This window comes from Ziziphus jujuba, chromosome 2 (genome assembly GCF_031755915.1).
Source record: "Ziziphus jujuba cultivar Dongzao chromosome 2, ASM3175591v1".
Lineage (NCBI taxonomy): Eukaryota > Viridiplantae > Streptophyta > Magnoliopsida > Rosales > Rhamnaceae > Ziziphus > Ziziphus jujuba.
The window spans coordinates 16,016,721-16,043,499 of record NC_083380.1 but is presented as its reverse complement, the minus strand read 5'-3'; the positions used below and the strand labels follow the sequence as shown (position 1 = coordinate 16,043,499).

Below are 26,779 nucleotides of genomic sequence, written 5' to 3'. Positions count from 1 at the left end.
AGTTATTTATCAAATGTATACATATTACTATTTTATTGGTCAAAATATATAACATAACCTGTATATAAATTAATCTTTAAAGGAATAAATTTAATTGAATATAAGCTAATCAATTAACGACGCATATATTTGATAAACTTTTTGGTAGACTTTTTGATATGTACTTCTAGCATTATTCTTTATTTACTATTATTTGTTCATTTATGTTTAGAATTGACATAAAAGTGATATATAGTAAGACATAATTTTCTATTGGCATTATTTTTGACACATTTTGTTTAGGAGAAAAATTAGTAGGTCCCATACCCATATATAATTTTTAGTACTATAAAGGAAAATGCAAGCTAAAATATGAGAGAATATCTTCAGATTTAATTTCTTACCCATCTCCAACATGTTTAACAGTAAAAATCAAAACAAAAGCAACAAATAAAAAAAATGAAAAACAATTAAAAAAAAAAAAGAACAAAAGAAAATCACCAACATATAAATGTCTACTGAAAATACCAATACCCTTATATTTTTCAGTCTCCGATTGAAGTGAAGCTGGAGATACCTAGCCGACCCTATTCAAGAAATTAAATGGCTAACTAAATTATCCAAGTCAAAGGATGAAGAACCATTAGGTTTAGTAGCCTCATAGGCTAGTCTTTTCCACTCCATCACATTCTTTCTCATTTTCTTACCCTTCTCTCCCTCCATCAACTCTTTTACAAGCTTCTCGACTTCCTCTCTCTTCACTGCTTCTTTGTCCATCTCCATTCCGACACCCCACTCTTTGCAAGAAAATAGGCAGTTTGTAGGTTGGTCCCCCGAAAATGGACAACACAGTAATGGTACACCTGAAGACAAGCTTTCCACGGTTGAATTCCAACCATTATGTGTTAAGAAACCTCCAATTGATGGATGATTAAGAACCTCCTCTTGTGGGCACCAACTCCCTATCAGTCCTCTTCCTTTCGTTTCAGTTGCTAACTCGGGAGGCAAAACAGCGGTTTCGCCGACTACCAAATCAGGCCTAATAATCCACAAGAAAGGGTGTTTGCTATTTGCAATCCCATAACCAAACTCGGCGAACTGTTGCGGCGACATGACTGCTATGCTCCCAAAGTTGACATACAAAACTGAGCCTTTTGGCTTGGTATTGAGCCATTGGAGACATTCACTCTCTTCCTTCCAAAGACTATATTTGAGTTTCAAAGGGTGTTCCGGTATGCGATTAAGAAGAAGTTGAAGAGGACCAATCGCGAACACTTTGGGAAACATAGATGAGATCGCATCCAAAACATCTTGCTCCAATGCATTGAATGTGTGAATAATAATTGCTGAAGCTTGATGGGCTTTTTCTGTTTCTTCTATGCAAAAGTTGAACACAAAATGATCTGCTGTACTTCCTGACCAACAAAACCTTGGCATATCCCTAACGTGAATTTCTTTCATTCCCGGAATCCAATCTATGATTATGTCTGAAAATTTTTTTAAAAAAAGTTGAAGAAAATTAAATAATTAATTAAATTCAAAGGATAATATTAGTTTAAATGTCTTTCATATATATATATATATATATGTAAGTATATATATTTACCTTTTTGTACTGGTGGAGGTCCTAACTTCTCCAGCAGAGTACCTAGTTGTTTGAAGACCATGAAAGAGCAGGCCGAAATAGTATAAAAGAACACGACCGGAATTCCAAGTTCTCGTCCGGCTGCGATGGTGAACGGCAAGAATCCGTCGGAAACAATGCGAGTCACTGGAGGGGGACTATCATTGCAAGTTCTGGTCATGTCGTTAAGTCTTTTTAGGAGATCACAAAAGGGAGCCAACATCTTCTCCATGAGGGCTTCAACAAGAGACATAAGGTCTTGTGTAGCATCAGCATCTGAAGGCAGGAGGCCGTCAGGAATTATTTCGAACCGGAAGTCAGGCAAACCTTGGAGAGAATCGGGACCAAGAGACATAAGAAAGCGTTTGTGGTTGTACTCGGTGTTGACAAAAGTGATATGAAAACCTCTAGAATGAAGAAGCTTTGCTAATTTAAGCATTACTTTGATATGGCTTTGAACTGGCCATGGAATACATAAGATATGATGAGTTTTATTATCAGCTACCTCTTCTTTCTTGGAATCCATATCTGCCGGCAACTCTGGAAAGTTTTTTTGCACTCAAAGTTATGAAGAAGGAGCAGCCGTATAGCTTTTTGCCTTGATATGTTATCTTTTATGTACTTTAATACCATGCCAATTGGTTCCAAGGATCAATTATTAGGTAGGTATTTCAAAGTTTCAAACAACTTACTCTTTTAGGGTTCTGATAATATCATGTTAAATTGTTAAGCTTTTTTGTTTTTATTTTTATTTGTCTTATCACAAATTGTTACCTATTTTGTCATCTATTCCAAAAACTCAATAAGATAACGGAAAAGGCCAAAAAAATAAAAAAATACATAAAGATACATCCTTTTTTAGGAGAAAATCCAGCCAATTTGGACCTTCATCAAACCAAACACAAAAATGATCAATTTGGAAAGCAAAATGTGTTAGCCTATCTGCAACATTATTGGTAGTCCTCGGATCGAACCCAGAAGAGAAATATGGGTATTCTTCAATCAGAAAATAAATATTTTTTTTTTTTTTGAAAAATCATATATGATTTGCACATTATATAATTAATTTAATCAGTTGTCGGAGCAGTTTGCTTTAACAGATTTTGAATATAAAAAACAACAATAAAAATAAAATCTTAAATTACTATTATTATTATCTATAATCTAATATTTAATTTCTATATAATCAATTATAAAATGAGCTAACTAATTAACCAGACCATAACTAATATTTATATAATATATCAAATGTAATGATAATATTTTTATGCTTATTTAGTCTACGACCTGTCATGCATCCAAATATATATTAAAGAAAATATCGCCAATGTGACTCAGGAAAAACTCCATAGCCACTGTAAGCTAGATTCAAAAAAATCAAAGTCATTACTTCAAATACTTTCTAATATATTGATCTAATTCAACTATGCTTTTTCTAATACATTGATCAGGTTTTTCCATCTACATCATCAATATATATTTTTTTATTAGAAATAAATGGTATTCTGGTGCTCTATTATTATCAAATTTTAGAATTTTCAAAATTGAGACACTTGCTCTATTACACACCATATGCGTCGTTAAAAGAAAAAAATATATATATCTTTGGTTGTTCACATGTCAGAACTTCATACATAATTACATACTATATACATAGGGAAAAAGAAAAAAAAGAAAAAAAAATCCATCATATTTTGCTATTCACTATTATTTTCTACAATATTTCATGCTCAAAAATAAAAAATTTAGAATCAAGAGTACTTGGATCACAGAAATATAATCGATAGACATGACAACACAAAAAATATAAATAAAGAAATAAAATAAAAAGCAACTGGAATGTGGTTTATAAAAATTAAAAAAAAAAAAAAAAAAAGGTCCTCGGCATGTGTGGCTTGGCGTTCTCTTAAGACCCGTTTAGTGAGGAGGATTGAGATTAGGATTTCCATGTTTGATGTGAGCAAATGGTAAAATTAAAAAAATTTAGATCTATCAAATAATACCCTTAGAATGGGAACTTATAATGATTCAAATTAAATAAATGATAATATCATATTATGATTTATATAGGATGGACATAAATGTACTATAAGTGACATACCCACTATATGTGAGCATTCATCATTGTCCAAGCAATGCAGTAATTGGATGGCGAGTACACATAATCACTTAGTAATTAAACAGCCATTATCCATCAAAAGGAGGGCAAGGTTTCCATAATAGCAAAATCGAAATAATATGTATAAACCATGTATTTATTTAGTAATGTTATATGTACTAACATATCGATTAGATTTATTTATTAAATTATACGTTTTAAAATATTATTATTTAGTATATTTATATAATTTAAATAAGAAAAAGTAAATCCTTAAATAGATAAATGAATTAAAAAAAATAAACCAATTAAATATTATCATATCATCTGCTACGTTATTTGAAATATAAATTTGGTAAATATTTTGGTAATTTTAATATTTTTAGTATACGTAATGCTATATAATAGAATGGAAAAAAGAAGAAAGAGTATTGACTAGTGCACATAAATTTTCATGGCTCATGATCATGTAAGGGTGTAAATGAGCTGATTCAAGTTGAGTATTCGCATTTTTAAGTTTAGCTTACATGATTTTAGTAATGTTTAAGCTTAGCTTAAGTTTACAAAATTTTGAAATAAATTACTCAAGCTCGGTTCAGCTCCTTAATATAAGATTTGAATTTAACTCAGCTCAATTCATTATAATACAAACATTTAAAAATTTCAATGGTTATTCTTCAAATATAATAATTTAGCATTAAAAATTAATTATTTTGATTTATTCTATTAATTTCATTATAAAATTAATTTATTCTAAAGAAGTTTGTAAATTTAAAATATAAAAATTTTGTTTATGCATTGTAAATAATCAATTTGGTTAATTTCATAACATTATTTTTATATAGATCCAATATAAATAGCAAAATTGAGCTATTTATGAGCTCTATTTATTGTTCAAGGTCGGCTCATGAGCTTTTTTTCTTATTTAAGATTGATTTATCTTTTTTTACAAATCAAGTTTGAGCATGTTTAAAATGAGCCGAGTTTTTTAATTTATGAACTACTTGAGCCTACTTACAGCTCTATGATCACCTCATAGGCAAATGTAGGAATTTGTTCCACAACGTACCATTTGTGGTAGACTCAACAAAAATTTCCTTCCAACATTATACAATAACACTTAGATATTTTCTTTTTTCCAATTTATGGTGTTGAGAATTACAAATATATATATATATATATATATATATATATATATATGTAACACTTTTGTTTGTTGTCAAATTAATTGGAGTATCAAGCAAAGTAACTGTTCAATCGTTTTTAATTTTTTTTTACATAGACAAATATGAGGTTAAGTACTTTGGCAGTATCTTTCAAAAAAATACTTTGGCAGAAAATAAAAAACAAAATTGTGATTTTGTTAGGATTTAAACAAGTAATTGAAAAGTAGAAAAAAAAAAAAGAACAAAAAATATGTGCAATTAAAAAGATAACAGCTTAAAATTCAAACAAAATTTAAATAATTATACTGTGAATAGTCTTTTGCAATTAAATAATTGCATTTAACAGTATGCTTGTATAATAATATTATATTAAAAATATTAGTTAAATAAGTATTATATTGTTAAATATATTACAGATAAATATCATTATTATGGTTCTATATAAGAGAGATAAATAAAAATAATATATAGATGTGATAAAGAAAAAGGGATTAAGACACAAAAAAAAAAAAAAGGTAAAAGAAAAAAGAAAAAAATCAAACTGTAGAAGGGATAAAAGGTGAGGCGGACACACTTTATTTGTACAAGGATAAAACGATAATCTGATAAAACAAACAATAAAATTTTCATCGCATAAAAAATTTGAGGAGGGGCACGGACCCTATGTGGGTCTGCCTCTGACTGATTCATCTCGACATGAAATAAGCCTTGGTTGCAAAATGAGACTAAAAACATCACAAATCTCATCTGCTCATTAATATTTAGATTTTGTTTGCTAGCTAGTAATTTGTTGGTTTATTTATTTCTTCAGAAAAAAAAAAATTCGGTTTACATATTTCTTTGATTTACCAATTTTCCGTATATGTTCAAAGAATTGCCAAAACCGAGTCCTTTTTATCCAATTGAATGTCTAGTTCACAGTCAAATTAAGTAGCCACAAATTATAAAGTGAAGTACTAGTTGCACTACATTTATATTTTTATCCTTATATAAAATTTCTAGTAAGGATATTGATTAATTAAATTTATAGAGTGCAACTAAATTAATATTTTTAAATGGCTATGACATATATGACCAAATAATTTTGAAAATGCTCAGAGCTACTTAATTAAACATTTTCAAATTGTTCAAAAGTTTGATTACTTAAAAAAAAATATATTATTTGGGATATTGGATAGCAAGAAAATTATAACTTAGGCTTGGTTTATTTTTTCGATGTGTAAGAATGTTGTTTGTGTAATGGAGTGTAAAGTTGCAAGTGTCTAAGGGCAAATTTGATGTCGCTGACAAACTTGGGCCTGAAATTGCAAAGTAGATGATTTGAATCGTGGCTTCTAATTGGTTTTATGATCCTATTATTTTCATTTTTCCAACTTTTCTTTTATTCCTTGTGCAACATGGCAGCTGGTGTAATTTTGGCTTTAGCTTAGCCAAATAAAGAAAGATGAAAGTTTTGAATTGAGATGTAAATGTGTGTGGCTAATTTCCACATTAGAAAGACTAATATTAATTTGGAACATTTAATTATATTTCATCTTTTAATCTTTTAATATTAAAATTCTAATAGCAAAAATTGTTTTTCATGCTTTTCTTGCTTTTCTTGGAGTGGAATAAGCAAAATCTTTCATGCTTTTCTTCGAGTGCAACTACTATTGAAATTCAAAAGGTTCTACTTAATCACCTATCTTACAAAATTGTTTGATTTATTTAACCTGCTACCAAATAGCAGACAAAAACAAAATCAACTCCGTTTGATTCATTCCAAAAAATCAATTAATTATTTTCTTACTTCTGAGGATTTATGTAATGCCACAGAATACAATGCTTATCCATGCATATTGTGCAATAATCCAAAGCAAGTATGGAAAAAGAAACTAGTTCTTGGATATCAAGAAACGGTATTTTATTTCAGTACATATGTTTTAGATAAAATGCTTACTCCACATAATATCAAATAGTTGAGTAAAACCATAGGCCAATGATGATCCATACATGAGTTTGTACATGTAATAGAAAATTCCAGTGAAGTTTCTTTAATGCAGTCATAGCTTAAGCATATCAGGAGACTACATGTACAGGTATTTTCGAGTCATGGATCCTTTTTGTGGCCTTCTTTGCCTGTACATAAAATGATCATGAAAGTCAAGATGAAGAAAATAAATGGAGATAAGAAAGAGAAGAGACAGATAGAGATAGAGATTCTACTTCTTGCTCCCAGTTGGTTCGGATCGTGATAGTGAACAGAAATAAAAGTTGCACGACGAGTGCACATATTATACCTAAACACAGACCCTATTCAAAACCAAATAGTTCACAAAATTAATTTCTTGCTTGCATTCCAAGAAAAGCATGAAAATAAAAGTTAAAAAGCGTTAGAAATCAACCTTTCCACCAACATGAAAGACAAAAGCCAGTAGAACAGCTGATGGAATTCCCACCAAATAGTAGGATCCAAGATTCACATAAGCTCCTAATTTCTGCCACCCACATACTCTTGCATTCCCTAAGATGAAGAAAATAAAATAAAAAATACATATATATATATATATATTCAAAAAATGCAAAATAAATAGTCATATGTCATAAGAAAAGTTAATTTTTTTTCTATGATAAATAAAGGAAATGTACAAGATGATTTTGTTTTTACGTAGGAAAAACCTGAAAGAACACTCTGGAGTCCATCTATAAAGCAAAGGACCGCAAGAATTGGCATCAATTTTGATACATATTTGACCACTTCTGTTTCTTTGCTATAAGCATAGCCCCAGAAGTTGCGTATCATTATAAGGATTGATGCCACAAATAAACCCTCGGTAATGGCCAAGACCAAGACAACCAAAACTGATAAACGAGCTGCTTTTGGATTTCCCGCTCCTAATTCATTTGAAACCCGAGTGCTGTAAATCAGGGAAAAAAAAAAAAAAAAAAGAAGTTGAAAACATGAGAAATATCAAACCATAGTTGGGGATCGTAGTGACTGCTTGTGTATGCTGTCCATTAAATCTCACCTTACAGCAGCACTAAGTCCAGAAGGGATCATCCAAACTGTTCCAACTGTGTTGAGGCTGGAAAGATAGGATTAGATGGTAAAAATAAAAAAAATGTAGAATCCTGAATAAGAATTCAACCAACAAACTGAATAAAATTTATGACATAAATAATGTTTAACCTGATAGAGAGAACAGAGGTCTCTAGCTTAGGATTGGGAAGAAGACCGGATAAAAGAACCAACATTTCAAATGACCACATCTCCAAGCTATATATAAGCGTTGCAAAAACAACTTTGTAAGCTGCATTTGCATGCAAGGGTAAAACTTTGCTATAGAGAAAAATATAAAGGTTAAAATGGAATGCAGAATTCTTCATATAGCTTTACTAGTGAAAATACCACTACATTTAATGAAGTAGAAATTATTACCAGATCATGACAGCTGAAGGAATGGCAAGTTTAAGAAAAGCAGGGATGCTTCGAAAAGATTCCTTTGAAAACCCTGTCCAAGTTTTTGCACATGAAGACGAGAATTTGACATAAAGTCCCAACAATAGCACATTGATCCAATAAGAGATGGAATTTGCCATGGCAGCGCCTCTGTTTCCAAGTCCAGATTTAAAAACCAAAATCCAACACATAAAAACATGGAGTAAAGTTGTGATTCCACAGCTAAGAACCATTGGGAAAACAATGTTTTGGGTCTGTAAAAATCTGAAGAAGCATTGAAGAAGAGCATAGGCAAAAATGCTCGGAATCATAAAAAGAGCATATTGTCCGGCTTCTGCAGCTATTGCAGCATTTTGGCCAAGCAAAGTTAGAATGGATCTTGTGTTTGCCCAAATAATAGCAAGGGGTATGCAACCAAGTAAGAGAATAAACATGGCTCTCTGCATGTATATGCCCATCATATCATATTGCTTTGCTCCATATGCCTGTCCTGATAATGTCTCTAATGCAGTTGACAGTCCCATCTATTCAAACAAAACAAGCAATTTTGGATGAAATAATAATAATAATAATAATAATAATAATCCTTCTCTTTCTCCAAACAATATAAGCATTTTGTATAATACTTAGTGCACAATATTTGGGTAAATGAATCCAAACTACTTGTTTGCTTATGTTATTAATAGTTAAGGACAAATCAAGTTTTCATGAAACTATGGCTTTTTGCCAGCTTAAGTGGGACTCATTGATACAGTCTTGAGGTTCTTATTATGCCAGAAAAAAACTAGGTGTATACATTTCATTTAATTAGTCTTCAATTATAATTTAAGGTGATGATTTTTCACAAGCGGTTCATTAGGGCACTTAAAAAGTATGTGCAAAGCCTGAAACTATTAATCAACACTAATGCATGTACTAAACCAAATTTGGGGAAACAAAAACCAGAATTTCAAAGTAAATTTAGGTTTCTATTATTATTTATTATTATTTTTCCAAACCTGTGAGGTCAGTATCAAAATTCAATGAACTGAAAAAGTTTTTGTCAATACCCACAACCAAATTCCGTATTATCCTCAACAATTAATTTGAAATATTAAATAAATCAATTGTACAATGCATGGCTAGAACGTGGCAAAAGATTGGGGCTGTAGAAAAAGTTAAGCAACTATCCAAAACAAAAAAATATAGCTGGATGAAGGAAAGAAATGCATTGTGCACAAGAAGAATGGCATATGATTAAATGTAGAATACATGTGTAGAGAAGCAAAGGAAGAAAAGGACAGGCGTTAAAAATAAGGATAATATCAAAAGTGGGAGAAAAAGAATACTAATCTGAGCAAAAACAGTTTTCAAACTGGTTTTCTATGTTTCAATGAAAAATAAATAGATAAATAAAATGAAGATTAAAATAATAGTAGTGATAATAATAATAATAATAAGCTTACCAGCAAGCTGAAACCTGTAACAGCTGCAAAGGAAGTACCAACAGAAGCACCAGATAAAGATAACTCACCAAGATGACCAACAAACATCACTGATATAACTTGTAAGCAAAACAGCAACATGTTCACTGCTATCAGAGGCCCTGCTAGCCATAGCTGCTTTTTCACTTCCATAATGATCTTACTTCTCCTATCTTTCTTCTCATCTCTTCCATTTGCACCACCATTTTCTTCTCCAACTTGAACCTGGGGTGTGTTTGAATATGGCATTTGTTCCTGATTTCTCTCCATTTTTCTATACTTGGATTTAGAGTGAGCAAGAGTGACTGAGCCAGAGACCTTCATAGCAATGTGAGGTTATACATATATATGCTTTAATGGAAGAATTTGTATGTGAGAACTCAAACATTAGTTGCATGACAACATGTAGTCCCCACAGACAGCCCAGTGGCACAAACCTTGGACACCTGGATATTTCATGTCATCCTGATGAGTTGTAATCTCTATCCCCTAATCCACTAGTGGTTCTTAATTCTTATATACCCCATTATATAAGATTTGCTATTTTCACTTTACTTTTAATTGATGAATATACGCATTAGCAAGAAAATAATCATTTATACCTTTAATTCAAGCAAAATTTCATAATTTAAAAAATAGAATTAGAAAATCATGTCTAATATAGATCACGGAGATATTAATGAAATAATTAATTTGTTTACAATCCGCACGGGTGTCACCAGCATTTGCATTTGGTATATAAAATGTGGAATCAAATTTAATCAATTTATTAGGAAAATGCAAACTCTCTCCCCTGGTATATGAAGATCAGACGTTTGCAACAAATCTGATAAGTGAAATATGGATACTTTCTTTAGTGTATGAAGTAAAACAGAATTATACATATGTTTGATAGATTGTCATAGTTGATTTATAAAGGGCATGGGTGGTCAACGAATAACCATAAACAATTTCACTGTTAACCAATGAAAAGATTTACAAACAATTTCTGATCAAGTTACATGAAGACAATCAAATTAAGCAAACAATAAAAAATAAGAAAATAGTTGCATGCATGAAGACAGATGAATATATTTTGCAGGCAGTTTCAGTTTGCTTTTAGCACAAAATTAAACAGGAACAATAATCCGATTGTATTTGCTTTTTTGTACAACATCCAATTATATTTGTCTTTTTTATATGTCCCAGTTAATATCTTATTGTTTTCCTCCCATATTGGTGATGAAAGAATATAAAATAATATTTTGATATTGGGGTTGGGATTCGAAAGCACGAGAAAGTGGTTGCCTTCCCGTGTAAAAAATCGATGTTTAGTAAAATGTAGTTTAACATACTTCCCATAGGTGATATATGTATATATAATCTTATCCCTAGAATTCCCTTCTTTAATTTATTTATTTTTAGAAGAAGGAAACATAAAATGTAAATAATAATTATATATTCCTCCTTACATTCACAGATAAAGTAAGAATACGAAAATTAACATTCTGATTTAGATCTTTTACTCGTTTTTTTTTTTTTTTTTTTTTTTGTCATTACCATCCATGTCCTTTAATATCACTCATTTAAAAATATTAATAAAAAAATAAACTAAGTGATTATTTTAAATGAGTTGAGATTCTAAAATAAAGTAAGTGATAATATAAAAACTAATATTTTTAATGAATTGAGATTCTATGAAATAAAAATATAAGATCTCCATCGTTAAATGTTTCTCTACATAGCAATGATGCCACATGGACAAGTGATGTGACTGGCCTATAATTTCCTCCAACTGTAAAAGTCTCTCTCTCTCTCTCTCTCTCTCTTTCTCTATATATATATATATATATATATATACACCAAGGTGCATTTTATCATTCATCTGTATACATTTATGATACAAAGAAATATTCCTCCACATGACATCAAAAGGTGGAGTGAAAACCTTCAAGGCCTATGTGATAAACCAACCCCAGCCAATGATGTCATATCCTCCACTCGCATAAAATCCAAAACTTTCAGTACTTATGTTTGTCTGTTTGGTGCTAATAAATGTTTAAGGAAATAAGAGAGATAAGAAAAAAAGTTGAGAATATCGGAAATTGGAAAATGGAATGCTAGCCTTGGAGCAGAGGAGAAAATGAGACAAAATTTTCTATTGATCGGATAGGACACAAGACCATAGGACTCAATAATATGCAATTGCTTGGCTCATTGCACTACAAGCTTTTTCATAGATACAAAAAGGTGAAATCTAGTAAGGTACTAGTACTACCACACCATACTCCAATTTTGAAACATCTTCTGCCAAATCCATACCATGAACCTGCATGCCGAACCTACTCCATTCCAGATGTGTGGTAACGCATGAATTGTGGGATATTGTCTCACTACATAACAAATATTTAAATCTTGCACATGTGTTTACAGTGAAGCATATTATTCATTAGACTACCTCCACATGAACTTTTGAGTCATGGATTCTTTCTCTAGCCTTCTTTGCCTATATACATAAAACATGACTGAAAGTCAAATACAGAAGAAAATAAATGGGATTAAAGAGACAGAGACAAAGAAATGCTACTTCTTGTTCCCAGTTGGTCCGAAGGGTGATAGTAAACAGACTTATAAGTTGTACAACCAGTGCACATATTATTCCCAACCATAAACACTGTTCAATCCAATCATTCACATAAAAAAGTCATTTTCCTTCCTTGTATTAGAAGTTATCATGGAAAAAATAATTGAAAAGCACGAAAGAAACGAACCTTTCCACCGATATGGAAGACAAATGCGAATAGAATAGCAGATTGAATTCCAATCAAATAATAGGAGCCAAGATTCACATAAGCTCCAATTTTCTGCCATCCACATCCTCTAGCATTCACTAAGAAAATGTTCATATTTGTTATTTAATATTATTATTTTACTTCAAACGGTGTCAACTTCACAAAGAAAAATGTACAAGATTCTGTTGTTCTTATGAACCATGAGAAAGTTAGGAAACACCTGAAAGAACACTTTGGAGTGCATCTATAAATTTGACCACCGCAAGAATTGGCATCATTCTTGATACGTATTTGACCACATCTGTTTCTTTACTAAAAGCATAGCCCCAAATGTTGCGTATCGATAGAAGCACCAATCCTACCAATAAACCCTCAGTAATGCCAATAACAAGACAACACGCACTGCTAAACGAGCTGGTTTTGGATGTCCTGCTCCTAGTTCATTTGAAACCCGAGTGCTGCAAATCAGAAAAACCAAAAAAAAAAAAAAAAAAAAAAGAAGAAGAAGAAGAAGAAAAGGTAGTAAACATGAGAAATGTTAAATCAGAATTCTGGGAATGCGTTAAAATGTAATGTCATTTTTATATTCATTTGTAAACAATATGTAGAACAACAACAACAACCAGTTTTTAGTAGTATATGCCTTGCATCAAAAGCTCACCTTACAGCAGCACCTAGTCCAAAAGAGATCGTCCATACTGTTCCCGCTGTGTTAAGGCTGCAAATATAGTCTTAGTTAGTAAAATTTGTAATTTCTACAAACAAAATAATTAATTGTTTAAATAATTAATATTACTGTTCAGATAAAACCTGATGGATAGAACCGAGGTTTCTAGCTTAGGATTGGGAAGAAGACCGGCTAAAATAACCAACATTTCGAACGACCACATCTCCAAACTGTTCAAAACCATTACAAAACATCATGGTAAACTGGATATGGATGCAATAACCATAATATACAATGATCAAGAACACAATGAATTAGAAATTACCAGACCATGACAGCTGAAGGAATGGAAAGTTTAAGGAAAGTTGGGATGTTTCTCAAAGATGCCTTCGAAAATCCTGTCCAAGTTTTTGCACATGAAGATGAGAACTTAACATAAAGTCCCAAAAACAACACATTGATCCAATAAGAGATCGAATTCGCCATGGCAGCTCCTCTGTGTCCAAGTCCAGATTTGAATACCAGAACCAACATATAATGACATGGAGTAAAGTTGCGACTCCACAGCTCAGCATCATTGGGAAAACAATGTTTTGGGTCTGTAAGAATCTGATCAAGCACTGAAGAAGACCATAGGCAAAAACGCTCGGAATCATAAAACGAACATATTGACCTGCTTCTGCTGCTATTGCAGCATCTTGGCGAAGCAAAATTAGAATGGATCTTGTGTTTGCCCAAATAATAGCAAGAGGTATGCTAACAAGTAAGAGAACAACCATAGCTCTCTGCATGTGTATGCCCATCATATCATATTGCTTTGCCCCATATGCTTGCCCTGATAATGTCTCCAATGCAGTTTACAATCCCATCTATTCAAACAAAACCAACAATATGGATTTAAGCAAATGAAGTACTAAATAAATAATAATCTTTCCCTTTTTGAAAACAATATATGCATTCTGTATAACATTATTCATAAACATAGAAAACAAAAGCAGTTTTTTTTAAATGGGTTTTCTATCTTTGGTGAAAATGAAGATAGAAAATGCAAATGATTTCCATAAACATATATAGAACTTAAAAAACCCACAAAATAAAGATTTAAAATTTAAAAAAAAAAAAAAAAATCTCACCAGCAAGCTGAAACCGGTCACAATTGCAAACGAAGTAGCCACTGATGCACCAGATAAAGGTAACTCACCAAGATGACCAACAAACATCACTGATATCATCTGCAAGGAATACACCAATATGCTAACTGATACCAAAGGCCCTGCTAGCCATAACTGCTTCTTCACTTCCTCAACAATCTCCTTTTTCGTATGGCTTATTTCTATTCCATTCCCTACAGGACCACCATTTTCTTCACAAAATTGGATCCTCGGTGTGTCTGAATATTGGTTTTGTTCCTCTCTCTCCATTTTCTACTTAGATTTTTGGATAGAGGCAGAGTTCTTAGTAATGTGCCTTTTATGCTTATAATTACAATTTTGGCACGTTAACTTTGTTATCATTGTAATGACACCAAATTGATAACTTGTCGCAGTTCATTATTTATTTATAATTAGTTCCGGAGAAAAAAGATGTGGGGGTCAATGAATAATTATAAACAATTGGTGTTGACCAAAATATAAGGGGGGAAAAAAAAAATATATATATATATATATATAGAAACAATTAGTAGATAAGATGTATAACCACAATGAAGGCAAAAAATAAAGTAAAACAAATTACAATATTTTAGAAAAGTTACATAAAGACAAATAAATTGTTTTCGCGGCAGATTCATGTGTTGGCATTTAGCAGAAAAACCGGAAACATAATCCAAGTTGTATTTTGTTTTCTTGGATAAAATGTCCTACTTGTGTTATTGTTTTCATCCATTTGTCATAAAGAATGCAAAAAAGTTTTTTTCTCCTTTTTTTTTTTTTTTTTGTTGGGTAATTAAAGAATGCAAAACGTTGATGTTTAGTCAATAGGTATAACATACCTTCCATGTATAATATATGTAGCATATTATGAATATGCACATATAATTTTATCCAATAGAAACTCCCTACATTATTTTAATCGATTAATTTACGAAAAGAAAACAGGAAAAATAATAATAATAATAATAAAATACTTCCCTTTTTGGAAAAATCCAGTTTGGTTTGCAAAATAAAATTAATTAACAAAGCCACGTACTTTTAATTATATTATTATAGATCAAACTAAAGACCAAAATCAAATTCGAAGAACACGGTTTGCACAAGCTCATGGATATTCTAGAAAATAATTGCGTAAATTTTTATCTACTTTTTATATAAATTAATGCAAATATATATACAAATACACAGCATTAAGAGACTCTGATAAATTTTTCATTAGGATCTCCTGCATCAATACTTCAATCTCTTCAATGGACTAAGATTTAAAAATATATTTAAAATTTACATGATTTTGATGAAATATTAAAACATAGAAAAAGTAAAATGAACCCTGTGAGATTTTATATAAATTTTATATATATCTTTAAATCTTAACTTTTAAACCAATCCAAAAGTTAATAAAGGAGATCTTAAAGATGTCTTTGTATACGGCTGGTTATATAATAAAATCTCTATAAATGAATATCCATAAATAAATTATAAAAAAATATTCATTTAAAGAGATTATTTATTCATCTATAAATAAATAATTTATTGATTTATCAATAAATAAGTATTTATAAATTTTTTAAAAAATTATAATTTTTTGATAAATAATTTTGCTAACAATATAATATATATTAGTAAAAGAAAAAACCAATCAAGCTTTATCAAATCTACAATCATGGGATTAATATCACTCAATTAACAAGTAAAAGAACAATAATAGAGAATTTCACTGTATACAGAAATCCTCTAATGGAAGGAAGCACACTGATAAATGCAAAGAAAACTATTGCTAAATTAGCTAATTAGTTGACACTATTTATGGAAAACTACTTCTATGATGGATTAGTGGATCAATTGATCAATTCCTATTTTAAATCTTATTTTCTTATCATATACATCTTGGTACAAATTAATCAAAGGTAGATTGATCATTTAAACTTCATCCAAACTTTTTTTTTTTGTTTGAGGAAATCTTCATCCAAACTTATTTGCACTTTATAATGATATGATAATTATTATTTATACAACTTTAAAATTTAAAATATATATTTTTTAAATAAATTATTTGTTATTTACAAGGTTAGACACCATATCAATGCAATGTAAATATTTTATAAGACGAATTAGTCAAAAGTCAACTTTAAAGGTGCCATGTGCATGATAAGTTTTTAGATCTAGAGTTGGCTTGTGTATTTCCATTTTATATGGTAGGTTAAAATAAAAAAAATTCCTCCAAAATTATTTAGTTTGCTACACCTCCAACAAAAGGGCATGTGAACTCAACCATTATTTGAGTATACAGTAACTTTGTCATTACTTGCTATTCTCACAGTACATCCAATTAAGCCTTTAAATAAAATAAATACAACATGGGTATAAGAAGCCAATCCTCCACTAAATCCACAATCATTCTATCGTTCCTTCATATATTATAAATAAAAAGAAAAATCACTACTAGAATCACGTTGATAACTGACGCAATAAATGCGTCGCACAAAATAAATAACGACGTATCGCACGGTGTCGCCTAATGTCTTGTCGCTAAATCTATAAGACAACTAGCGACGCATTATAAGAGTCGCCTATCTTTGACTTTTTAGCGACTCATATTTACTTTTAGCGACGCATTAATAGAGTCACCTATTTAGCGACGCATTGACTATTTAGCGACGCATTATTAGTGTCGCCTATTTAGCGACGCATTTTACTATTTAGCGACGCATTAGTAGAGTCGTCTATTTAGCGACGCATTAATAAAGTGACTATTTAGCGACGCATTAATAGAATCGCCTATTTAGCGACGCATTAATAGAGTTGACTATTTAGCGACGCATTAGTAGAATTGCCTATTTAGAGACGCATTAATAGAGTCGCCTATTTAACGACGGATCGACACTTTTAGCGACGCATTATTTCTTAATGCGTCGCCCCTTCTTTTTTTTTATTTTTTTTAATTTTGTGAAAAGTGATTAAAATAGTAAAAATATAAAAATAATTAAAATACAAAAAAATGAAAACTAGCTTCATCCAAAATAAATAGAATACAAAAATTTTAAATAAATATTTTGTCATAACAAATTAATTATCAAATAAATTAAATATCATCTCATTGATATATTTTTACATAATTTGCAAGCTATTGTATTTTTCATAACAAATTTAATATTAATTAAACTTCCATGAATGCATATTCATTGAGATGGAAGTTGACCTCTTGTTGACGATATTACATCCTCATACTGCATATGGAAACATTAAAAAAGTTATTAGCACTTATGCAAAATAAATAAAATATTAATCATTATTAAATTTGTAATTTAGTATAAATGAAAATTTAAAAAATATTACCATTGTTCTTAAGATTTGACGAATCACATTTCTCCCCTCACAGTCATTACAAACATAGTCACTCTCACATTCATCCTCATTATCATTTTCATCGACACTTGGCAACTATATGACAAATGGATTGTGAGCCATCTTTGTATCTCCAAGAACATCTTCTTCAACAACCGTACGATGTTGTGGTGAAGTTAAAACAATAGACCATCTTGATTCAAGTTAATCTTCAACACAAAATACTTGTTGAACTTAGCAAAATAATGTCAAGCAATATCACAAACATAATTTCTAAAAAAGCAAGATTAATAAAACCCAATGAACCTAAGCTGCAGTTAAAATGAAAAAAAAAAAAAAAAAAAAAAAAAACAACCCACCTCATGTTAAGAAAAAAGAAACTCACCTAAACGATGGAGATAAAGAAAGAAGAAAACCAAAAAATCACGAGGGCGACAAAGAGAAATCTAGCTTCTCGGCCGACGACAACGTAGGCAAATGAAAAATGAAACCTGGAATATCTCACTCTTCAAGTCTCTCTTAGATTGCTTCCAAATCTAATATCGATTAGGTGGTGTACTTGATGTAGTTTTAAAAAAGAAAAAATGGATTTAAAGGAGCGCGTAAAAATTTAAAAACGCGCCAAAAATTTTCAAAAAATGGCAAGAACGCGCCTTTTCTCCCAATTGCATTTTTTTTATTTGATTAATATTTTTATTTTTCAACTACAAATAAAAACTGAAAATATTTCTTAAAAATCCGAAGCAAAATATCGAAGATTGCTGTTTATTTTTCTGTTTTTCAAGTACACCTTTATTCTTTATAAAATTTGCATGTCTTTCAAAATTTTTGTTTTTGTTAATTGAGAGAATAGGCGACGTATTCTCTTCAAGAAGGATTGCCTGTGGTGTCGTGATTTCTTGAGAGTGTAGGAGGTCTTGGGTTCAATTCTTGTTATGGTCCTATTTTGATTTTATTTTTTTTAAAGGTTTAAACAAAAAAATTAAAAAAAAAAAAAAAGGAACAGGCGACGCATTTGTTGAGGAATGCGTCGCCTGTTCTTGTATTTGGCGACGCATTGTTTCAATAATGCGTCGCCTAACACTATATTAGCCAATGTTTGCTGTATTAGTACAAATAAGTGATTTGGCCTAGTGGTGTGGTGATTTCCTGAGAGTGTATGAGATCCTGGGTTCAATTCTTGTTATGGTTCGATTTTGATTTTATTTTTTTTAAATGTTTAAACAAAAAAATTGAAAAAAAAAAAAAAGAACAGGCAACGCATTTGTTAAGGAATACGTGTTCTTGTATTTGGCGACGCATTGTTTCAATAATGCGTCGACTAACACTCTATTAGCCAATTTTTGCTGTATTAGTACATATAAGTGATTTGGCCTAGTGGTGTGGTGATTTCCTGAGAGTGTATGAGGTCCTGGGTTCAATTCTTGTTATGGTCCGATTTTGATTTTATTTTTTTTAAATGTTTAAACAAAAAATTTGAAAAAAAAAAAAGAACAGGCGACGCTGAGGAATGCGTCGGTTCTTGTATTTGGCGACGCATTGATTCAATAATGCGTCGCCTAAGACTATATTAGCCAATGTTTGCTGTATTAGTATAAATAAGTGATTTGGCCTAGTGGTGTGGTGATTTCTTGAAAGTGTATGAGGTCCTGGGTTCAATTCTTGTTATGGTTCGATTTTGATTTTATTTTTTTTAAATGTTTAAACAAAAAAATTGAAAAAAAAAAAAGAACAGGCGACGCATTTGTTGCGTCGCCTGTTCTTGTATTTAGCGACGCATTGATTCAATAATGCGTCGCCTAACACTATATTAGCCAATGTTTGCTATATTAGTACATATAAGTGATTTGGCCTAGTGGTGTGATGATTTCCTAAGAGTGTATGAGGTCCTGGGTTCAATTCTTGTTATGGTTCGATTTTGATTTTATTTTTTTTAAATGTTTAAACAAAAAAATTGAAAAAAAAAAAAGAACAGCCTGTTCTTGTTTTTGGCGACGCATTGATTCAATAATGCGTCGCCTAACACTATATTAGCCAATGTTTGCTATATTAGTACATATAAGTGATTTGGCCTAGTGGTGTGGTGATTTCCTGAGAGTGTATGAGGTCCTACGTTCAATTCTTGTTATGGTCCTATTTTGATTTTATTTTTTTTAAATGTTTAAACAAAAAAATTGAAAAAAACCTGTTCTTGTACTTGGCGACGCATTGATTCAATAATGCGTCGCCTAACACTATATTAGCCAATGTTTGCTATTTTAGTACATATAAGTGATTTGGCCTAGTGGTGTAGTGATTTCCTTAGAGTGTATGAGGTCCTGAGTTCAATTTTTGTTTTGGTCCTATTTTGATTTTATTTTTTTTAAATGTTTAAACAAAAAAATTGAAAAAAAAAGAACAGGCGACGCATTTGTTGAGGAATGCGTCGCCTGTTCTTGTATTTGGCGACGCATTGATTCAATAATGCGTCGCCTAACACTATTTTAGCCAATGTTTGCCGTATTAGTACAAATAAGTGATTTGGCCTAGTGGTGTGGTGATTTCCTGAGAGTGTATGAGGTCCTGGGTTAAATTCTTGTTATGGTTCGATTTTGATTTTATTTTTTTTAAATGTTGAAACAAAAAAATTGAAAAAAAAAAAAAAGAACAGGCGACGCATTTGTTGAGGAATACGTCGTTCTTGTATTTGGCGACGCATTATTTCAATAATGCGTCGCCTAACACTATATTAGCCAATGTTTGCTATATTAATACACATAAGTGATTTGGCCTAATGGTGTGGTGATTTCCTTAGAGTGTATGAGGTCCTGGTTTCAATTCTTGTTATGGTCCTGTTTTGATTTTATTTTTTTTAAATGTTTAAACAAAAAAATTGAAAAAAAAAAAAAAGAACAGGCGACGCATTTGTTGAGGAATACTTCGCCTTTCTTGAGAATGTATGAGGTCTTGTGTTCAATTCTTGTTATGGTCCGATTTTGATTTTATTTTTTTTAAATGTTTAAACAAAAAAATTGAAAAAAAAAAAGAACACGCATTCCTCAACAAATGCGTCGCCTGTTCTTGTATTTGGTGACGCATTGATTCAATAATGCGTCGCCTAACACTATATTAGCAAATGTTTGCTGTATTAGTACATATAAGTGATTTGGCCTAGTGGTGTGGTGATTTCTTGAGAGTGTATGAGGTCGTGGGTTCAATTCTTGTTATGGTCCTATTTTGATTTTATTTTTTTTAAATGTTTAAACAAAAAAATTGAAAAAAAAAAAAGAATAGGCGACGCATTTGTTGAGGAATACGTGCCTGTTCTTGTATTTGGCGACGCATTGTTTCAATAATGCGTCGCCTAACACTATATTAGCCAATGTTTGCTGTATTAGTACAAATAAGTGATTTGGCCTAGTGGTGTGGTGATTTTCTGAGAGTGTATGAGGTCCTGGGTTCAATTCTTGTTATGGTCTTATTTTGATTTTATTTTTTTTTAAATGTTTAAACAAAAAAATTGAAAAAAAAAAAGAACAGGCGACGCATTTGTTGAGGAATACGTCGCCTGTTCTTGTATTTGGCGACGCATTGTTTCAATAATGCGTCGCCTAACACTATATTAGCCAATGTTTGCTATATTAATACATATAAGTGATTTGGCCTAGTGGTGTGGTGATTTCCTAAGAGTGTATGAGGTCCTGGGTTCAATTCTTGTTATGGTCCGATTTTGATTTTATTTTTTTTAAATGTTTAAACAATCTTAAGTGAAAAGAGAACAGGCGACGCACAATCTTACTAGTGGGTCGCCTGTTACACGTATAACAAAAAAGAAAAAAAAAAATCAACCTCAGTTATGTTGCTCTAATATCTTTATGGGTTATTTGTTGTTAAATTAAGATTAATTAAAAGAACTAAAAAAAAAAGTGGAGGAGAGAACAGGCGACGCACAATCTATATAGTACGTCGTATATTTATTGAATTTTTACTGACGCATTAACTTCAGAGTCGCGGTTTTGTTTTTTCAGACGTGTTTGTTTCGTAGCGTCGCTAAATAAGTGTCGCTAGATATCAATTTTCGCGTAGTGAATCCTCCACATGAAATCAAAATGTTGAGTAAAAAGAACTTCAAAGGCCTATTCTGTATACCAGCAACATTATGAAAGGTGCAAGTTTGAGTCTTCATCAACCCCAGCCAATGAATGATATATTTCCTTCATTCTTATAAAATTCCAATATACCAATTGTTATGTTCTTCCACAGATTGTCAATAAATTTATTTTTTTTTTTTTTTTTGCCTGTTGCAGTCACAATTAAGAATATCATTGGACTACTTGTACAGGAATTTTTGAGTCATGGATCCTTCCTGTGGCTTTCTTTGCCTACACATAAAAATGATAGAAATTAAAATTATTGAACAAAATAAATGGAGATTAAAGAGGCAAAGACAGACAAAGAAAGAGAGAAAAGCTACTTCTTGTTCCCAGTTGGTTTGAAGGGTGATATTAAACAGAAATAAAAGTTGTACAATGAGTGCACATGTTATTCCCAACCACAGACCCTGTTCAAACCAATAATTCGCAAAGTCAATTTCTTTGCTTGTATTCTAAGTTTTAACATGAAAAAAATAAATAGACCAAGTTACTAAAAACAAACCTTCCCACCAATATGGAAGAAAAAAGCCAGTAAAACACCTGAAGGAATTCCCACCAAATAGTAAGATCCAAGATTCACATAAGCTCCAATCTTCTGCCATCCACATCCTCTAGCATTCCCTAAAAATGTCCACATTTGTTATTTTCTTTTTTTCTACCAGGTATCAAATTCTACCAATTAGCTATAAATTACGGAAAGTCCTTCAACTCTATTCTCATCAAACCCGAATCACAAAATCTATAAGATCATGTTGCTCTTATAAGGAATTATGAGAAGATTGGAAAAAACACAAACCTGAAAGAACACTCTGGAGTCCATCTATAAAATTGACTAATGCAAGAATTGGCATCATTGTTGCTACATATTTAACCACTTCTGTTTCATTACTATAAGCATAACCCCAGACTTTACGGATCAATATAAGAACAGCTCCAACTAATAAACCCTCTGTAATGGCCACGATCAAAACAACAGTCACTGCTAATCGAGCAGCTTCTGGATGTCCCGCTCCTAATTCGTTGGAAACCCGAGTGCTGTAAATCAGAGAAACATAAAACAAGAAAAATATTATTTGTAACCAATATGTAGATACATCAGTAATTAGATTGTAGTCACTAAGGCTCACCTTACAGCAGCACTTAGTCCAAATGGGATCATCCATACTATTCCGGCTGTGTTAAAGGCTGAAAATATAGATTTTAGTTAGTAAAAATTGAGAAAAGCAGAATCCTAAATCGAATTCCAGCCTCCAAAAAGTCGAGGAAAGTTATGTTGTTAATGTACTTCAAATCTAACCTGATAGAAAGAACAGAGGTTTCTAGAACAGGATTGGGAAGAAGACCGGATAAAAGAACCATCATTTCAAATGACCACATCTCCAAGCTGTTCATAACCATTGTGAAACATCATGGTAAAACTGTATTAGGATCAAAGGGTAAATTATAATGGATAATGAAATACACAATTTAGCAAACAATTAAGACCATGCTATATGGAAACACAATGAAATAGGATTTATACCAAACCATGACAGCTGAAGGAATGGCAAGTTTAAGGAAAGTTGGGATGTTTCTTAAAGATTCCTTCGAAAACCCTGTCCAAGTTTTTGCACATGAAGATGAGAACTTGACATAAAGTCCCAAAAACAACACGTTGATCCAGTAAGATATGGAATTCGCCACAGCAGCTCCCCGGTTTCCAAGCCCAGATTTGAATACCAGAACCCAACATATAATGACATGGAGTAAAGTTGTGACTCCACAGCTCAGCATCATTGGGAAAACAATGTTTTGGGTCTGTAAAAATCTGATCAAAGACTGAAGAAGGCCATACGCAAAAAGGCTCGGGATCATGAAACGAGCATATTGTCCTGCTTCAGCTGCTATTGCAGCATCTTGGCCGAGGAAAGTTAGAATAGATGTTGTGTTCGCCCAAATAATAGCAAGAGGTATGCTAACAAGTAAGAGAACAACCATAGCTCTCTGCATATATATGCCCATCTTATCATATTGCTTTGCTCCATATGCCTGGCCAGATAATGTCTCCAGTGCAGTTGACAATCCCATCTATACTAACAAAACAAACAATTTGTATTGGAAAAAAAAAAAAAATGAAAATTACAATCTTCCCCATACTTGAAACTAAATAATGATTTTTCATTACAGTTAGAAACTTTGTAATAGATTTTAAGATCCCATCAAGAGCTTAAGGTACAAAACTGGTTACTGAATACTTAGTTCACACAATGTTTGGGGCTGAAGTTATTAATCCAGTCTACTTGTTTGCTTACACTAATTATTAACAATTTAGAACAAATTAAGTCAGCATGATCTGACTGTAGGTCTAGTGTGAGCTAAGGATTTGTCAAGTGATACTGCGTCTTGAGGTTCTTAATCGTTAAGCTAGAGATATGAAATTTAGGTACATACATTTCACATAGCAATTTGGGAAGTGAATTTTCAATTATATGATGTAAAGTTGGTTCCTCATTACGACACCGAAAGCAATTTGTGCAAAGACTGAAACTCTACGCATAGATGAACACAATTGGTCACTTTCAAAATTCAATCAATTACTCGGAACTCTTTTCCAGATGGCTTTTCTATCTTTTCGAAAATAATATCAGAAAACGAAAAGGACTACCGTAACCATAAATAAAAAATAAAATAAAATAAAACCTAACAGAGGCACGCGCGTGCACACACTCATACACACAACCCAAAAAAAATAAAATAAAATAAAAACTCACCAGCAAGCTGAAACCGGTGACTGCTGCAAAACAAGAAGCCATGGAAGCACCAGATAAATGTAACTCACCAAGATGACCAACAAACATAACAGATATCATCTGTAAGCAATAGAGCAATAGGTTCACTGAGACTAGAGGACCTGCTAGCCACAGCTGCTTCTTTACTTCTTCAAGTACAACCTCTCTTTTCCTATGACTTGCATACTTTTCAGGTCCATTTTCTCGAACAACTTTAATCAATGGTGTGTTTAGAGACGGCTTTTGTTGGTCACTCTCCATTTTCTGCTAAAGCTTCAGACAGAGAGAGACAGGAATCGGAGGCAGAGGCAAAGGCCGAGGCAGAGTTGGTGGAGCTAGAAATCCTTCTTTGTGGGGAAGCAGATTATTGATTTTTTGTTGGATGGTCAAATTATAATTGATGGTAGAATTTTTATATTACATTTAAAATCTCTAAAATAAATTGTTAATAATTTTTTACGGAATTACATATAATTATTATTTTTAAAACATCTAGATTAGTAAAATACTGATTACAAATAAGTAATAATATTAGCGAATATATTTAGGGAACAACATTGTCAATATCTAAAAGCTAAAATATTTTTTTAAATGATCAAAAAATATATATTTTTTAAAATATTATAAATTCAATTAAAAATGCAAATTAACAGGCATAATGTCAATACCAAACTACAAAACATACTAATGAAAATTTTACAAAATACTATCTAAATCAAATATTAAGCGTAATAGAAAATAACATTAATACTTTCCATTAAAACATAATTATAATATAAATAGGAAAAACAATATAAAGTTTCATTACTTGACTAAAGTTTCTGATCTATATAAAAAGGTAAGGTTTCTAATTAATAACAAGGTAAACAAAATTATATAATTTGAAATAATAAAATATAAAAAATATTATCGGTCACAAATGGAGTTTACATATCAAATGGTAATTTTAATATTTACTATAAAAATATTCAATTTCAAAATTTTTAATATAAAAATAATAAAATTAAATACTCCCAATTAAAATTACTATGTAAGTTGTTATCAATAACAACAAAAAGTAAAATTTTAAAAATGTATATAGATTTTATAGTTCCAATTTAGAATTGGGAGAGCAAATATATTATTTAAAGTAATTAACTTAACTATTGTTCTAAAGAAATTCTAGAAGCTGATATATTATGTATATAATTTTGAAAACCGTGATCCAACCACCGAAGCCGAAAAGGTGGTTTGGGCCCCTATGGTTGAATGTGTCATAATTTCATGTGAATGTGGCTCCGTTATAGGTCAAACGCATCTACCAAGTAATTTGTACGGTATTTAACATTAAAATGAATAAATAAATAATAATACACAACCTCATGTATGATTTTTTTATTTTTTATTTTTTGGGTGCTTTAATGATAACTCCATATATGTTATTGGATGTCTGAACATAATCTGGGTGATTATGTTCAATAGAATAATAATATGTATGTATAAGGTTTTGATATGGTACATATCACATGAGATATGTTATATCAGATGAGGTATGTTATATCAACCATTATATAAGAAAAAACAAAAAATTTAATTAACCTTCTAAAGCTGAATCCCCACACATATTTTATGGATTTGTTCTTTTTCTATTCAATTTTATTTTTTAAAAAATAAAAAATATTTAAATAATATATCATTATTTAATTAAAATAGAGTAACACATAAAAGCCATATATGATTCTCTCTCCACAAATTCCTTATATGATTATTAACATATCAAATACCATATATGTATGTGAATGTTTATGTTTCAAGACGGCAAATATGTACGTGGAATGAGATTTGGAATATTTATATGTATCCGTGGTCTACGTGTGTGTGTGTGTGTGTGTAAAATGAAGATGTATACAAATGTATAGGATTCAGGACGGCAATAATATCGTGGAATGAGATTTGGCATATAATATATGTAATATTTATGCGTGGTCTGCGTGTGTGCACATGTTTGTATGTATTTTTTTTTTTTTTTGTTTTAAAAAAAAGATATATTTTGGTAATATTAAGGATATCATACCGTAATCTTGTACTCGGAAAAAGACCATCTGAGATAATAATAAAGTTTTTCAAAATTCGAAACTCAGTTTTTGAATCTGTAGATATGAAGATCGGTGCCCATGTGCATATGTATTACTATAG

General features: G+C 31.1%; 3 protein-coding genes and 1 pseudogene across 4 annotated transcripts; all 4 read right to left on the bottom strand.

Moving 5' to 3' along the window:
* Window positions 1-570: 570 nt before the first annotated feature.
* LOC125422633 (7-deoxyloganetin glucosyltransferase-like) lies at window positions 571-2,219 on the bottom strand. The gene is made up of 2 exons (XM_060815000.1): window positions 1,580-2,219; window positions 571-1,487 (listed from the first exon to the last, which is right to left on the bottom strand). Exons 1-2 carry the CDS (start codon window positions 2,127-2,129, stop codon window positions 571-573), a joined length of 1,467 nt encoding a protein of 488 aa, XP_060670983.1. The 5' UTR covers window positions 2,130-2,219.
* Window positions 2,220-6,727: 4,508 nt separating this feature from the next.
* Window positions 6,728-10,086, bottom strand: LOC107418767 (protein DETOXIFICATION 16). Of its 2 annotated transcripts, XM_060814731.1 has the most exons (8): window positions 9,752-10,086; window positions 8,286-8,830; window positions 8,037-8,123; window positions 7,876-7,932; window positions 7,526-7,764; window positions 7,252-7,370; window positions 7,073-7,159; window positions 6,728-6,985 (listed from the first exon to the last, which is right to left on the bottom strand). In XM_060814731.1, the coding sequence occupies exons 1-8, from the start codon at window positions 10,037-10,039 to the stop codon at window positions 6,926-6,928; spliced, it is 1,482 nt and encodes a 493-aa protein (XP_060670714.1). In that variant the 5' UTR covers window positions 10,040-10,086; the 3' UTR covers window positions 6,728-6,925. The 2 variants fall into 2 exon arrangements, with proteins under 2 accessions (XP_060670714.1, XP_060670715.1); XM_060814732.1 differs by lacking the exon at window positions 7,073-7,159.
* A 2,048-nt stretch (window positions 10,087-12,134) lies between these two features.
* On the bottom strand, window positions 12,135-14,073 carry LOC107418765 (protein DETOXIFICATION 16-like; annotated as a pseudogene).
* A 7,884-nt stretch (window positions 14,074-21,957) lies between these two features.
* Window positions 21,958-24,975, bottom strand: LOC107418764 (protein DETOXIFICATION 16). Its single transcript, XM_060814206.1, has 8 exons — window positions 24,587-24,975; window positions 23,359-23,903; window positions 23,134-23,220; window positions 22,964-23,020; window positions 22,633-22,871; window positions 22,339-22,457; window positions 22,157-22,243; window positions 21,958-22,064 (listed from the first exon to the last, which is right to left on the bottom strand). Exons 1-8 carry the CDS (start codon window positions 24,863-24,865, stop codon window positions 22,005-22,007), a joined length of 1,473 nt encoding a protein of 490 aa, XP_060670189.1. The 5' UTR covers window positions 24,866-24,975; the 3' UTR covers window positions 21,958-22,004.
* Window positions 24,976-26,779: the final 1,804 nt, after the last annotated feature.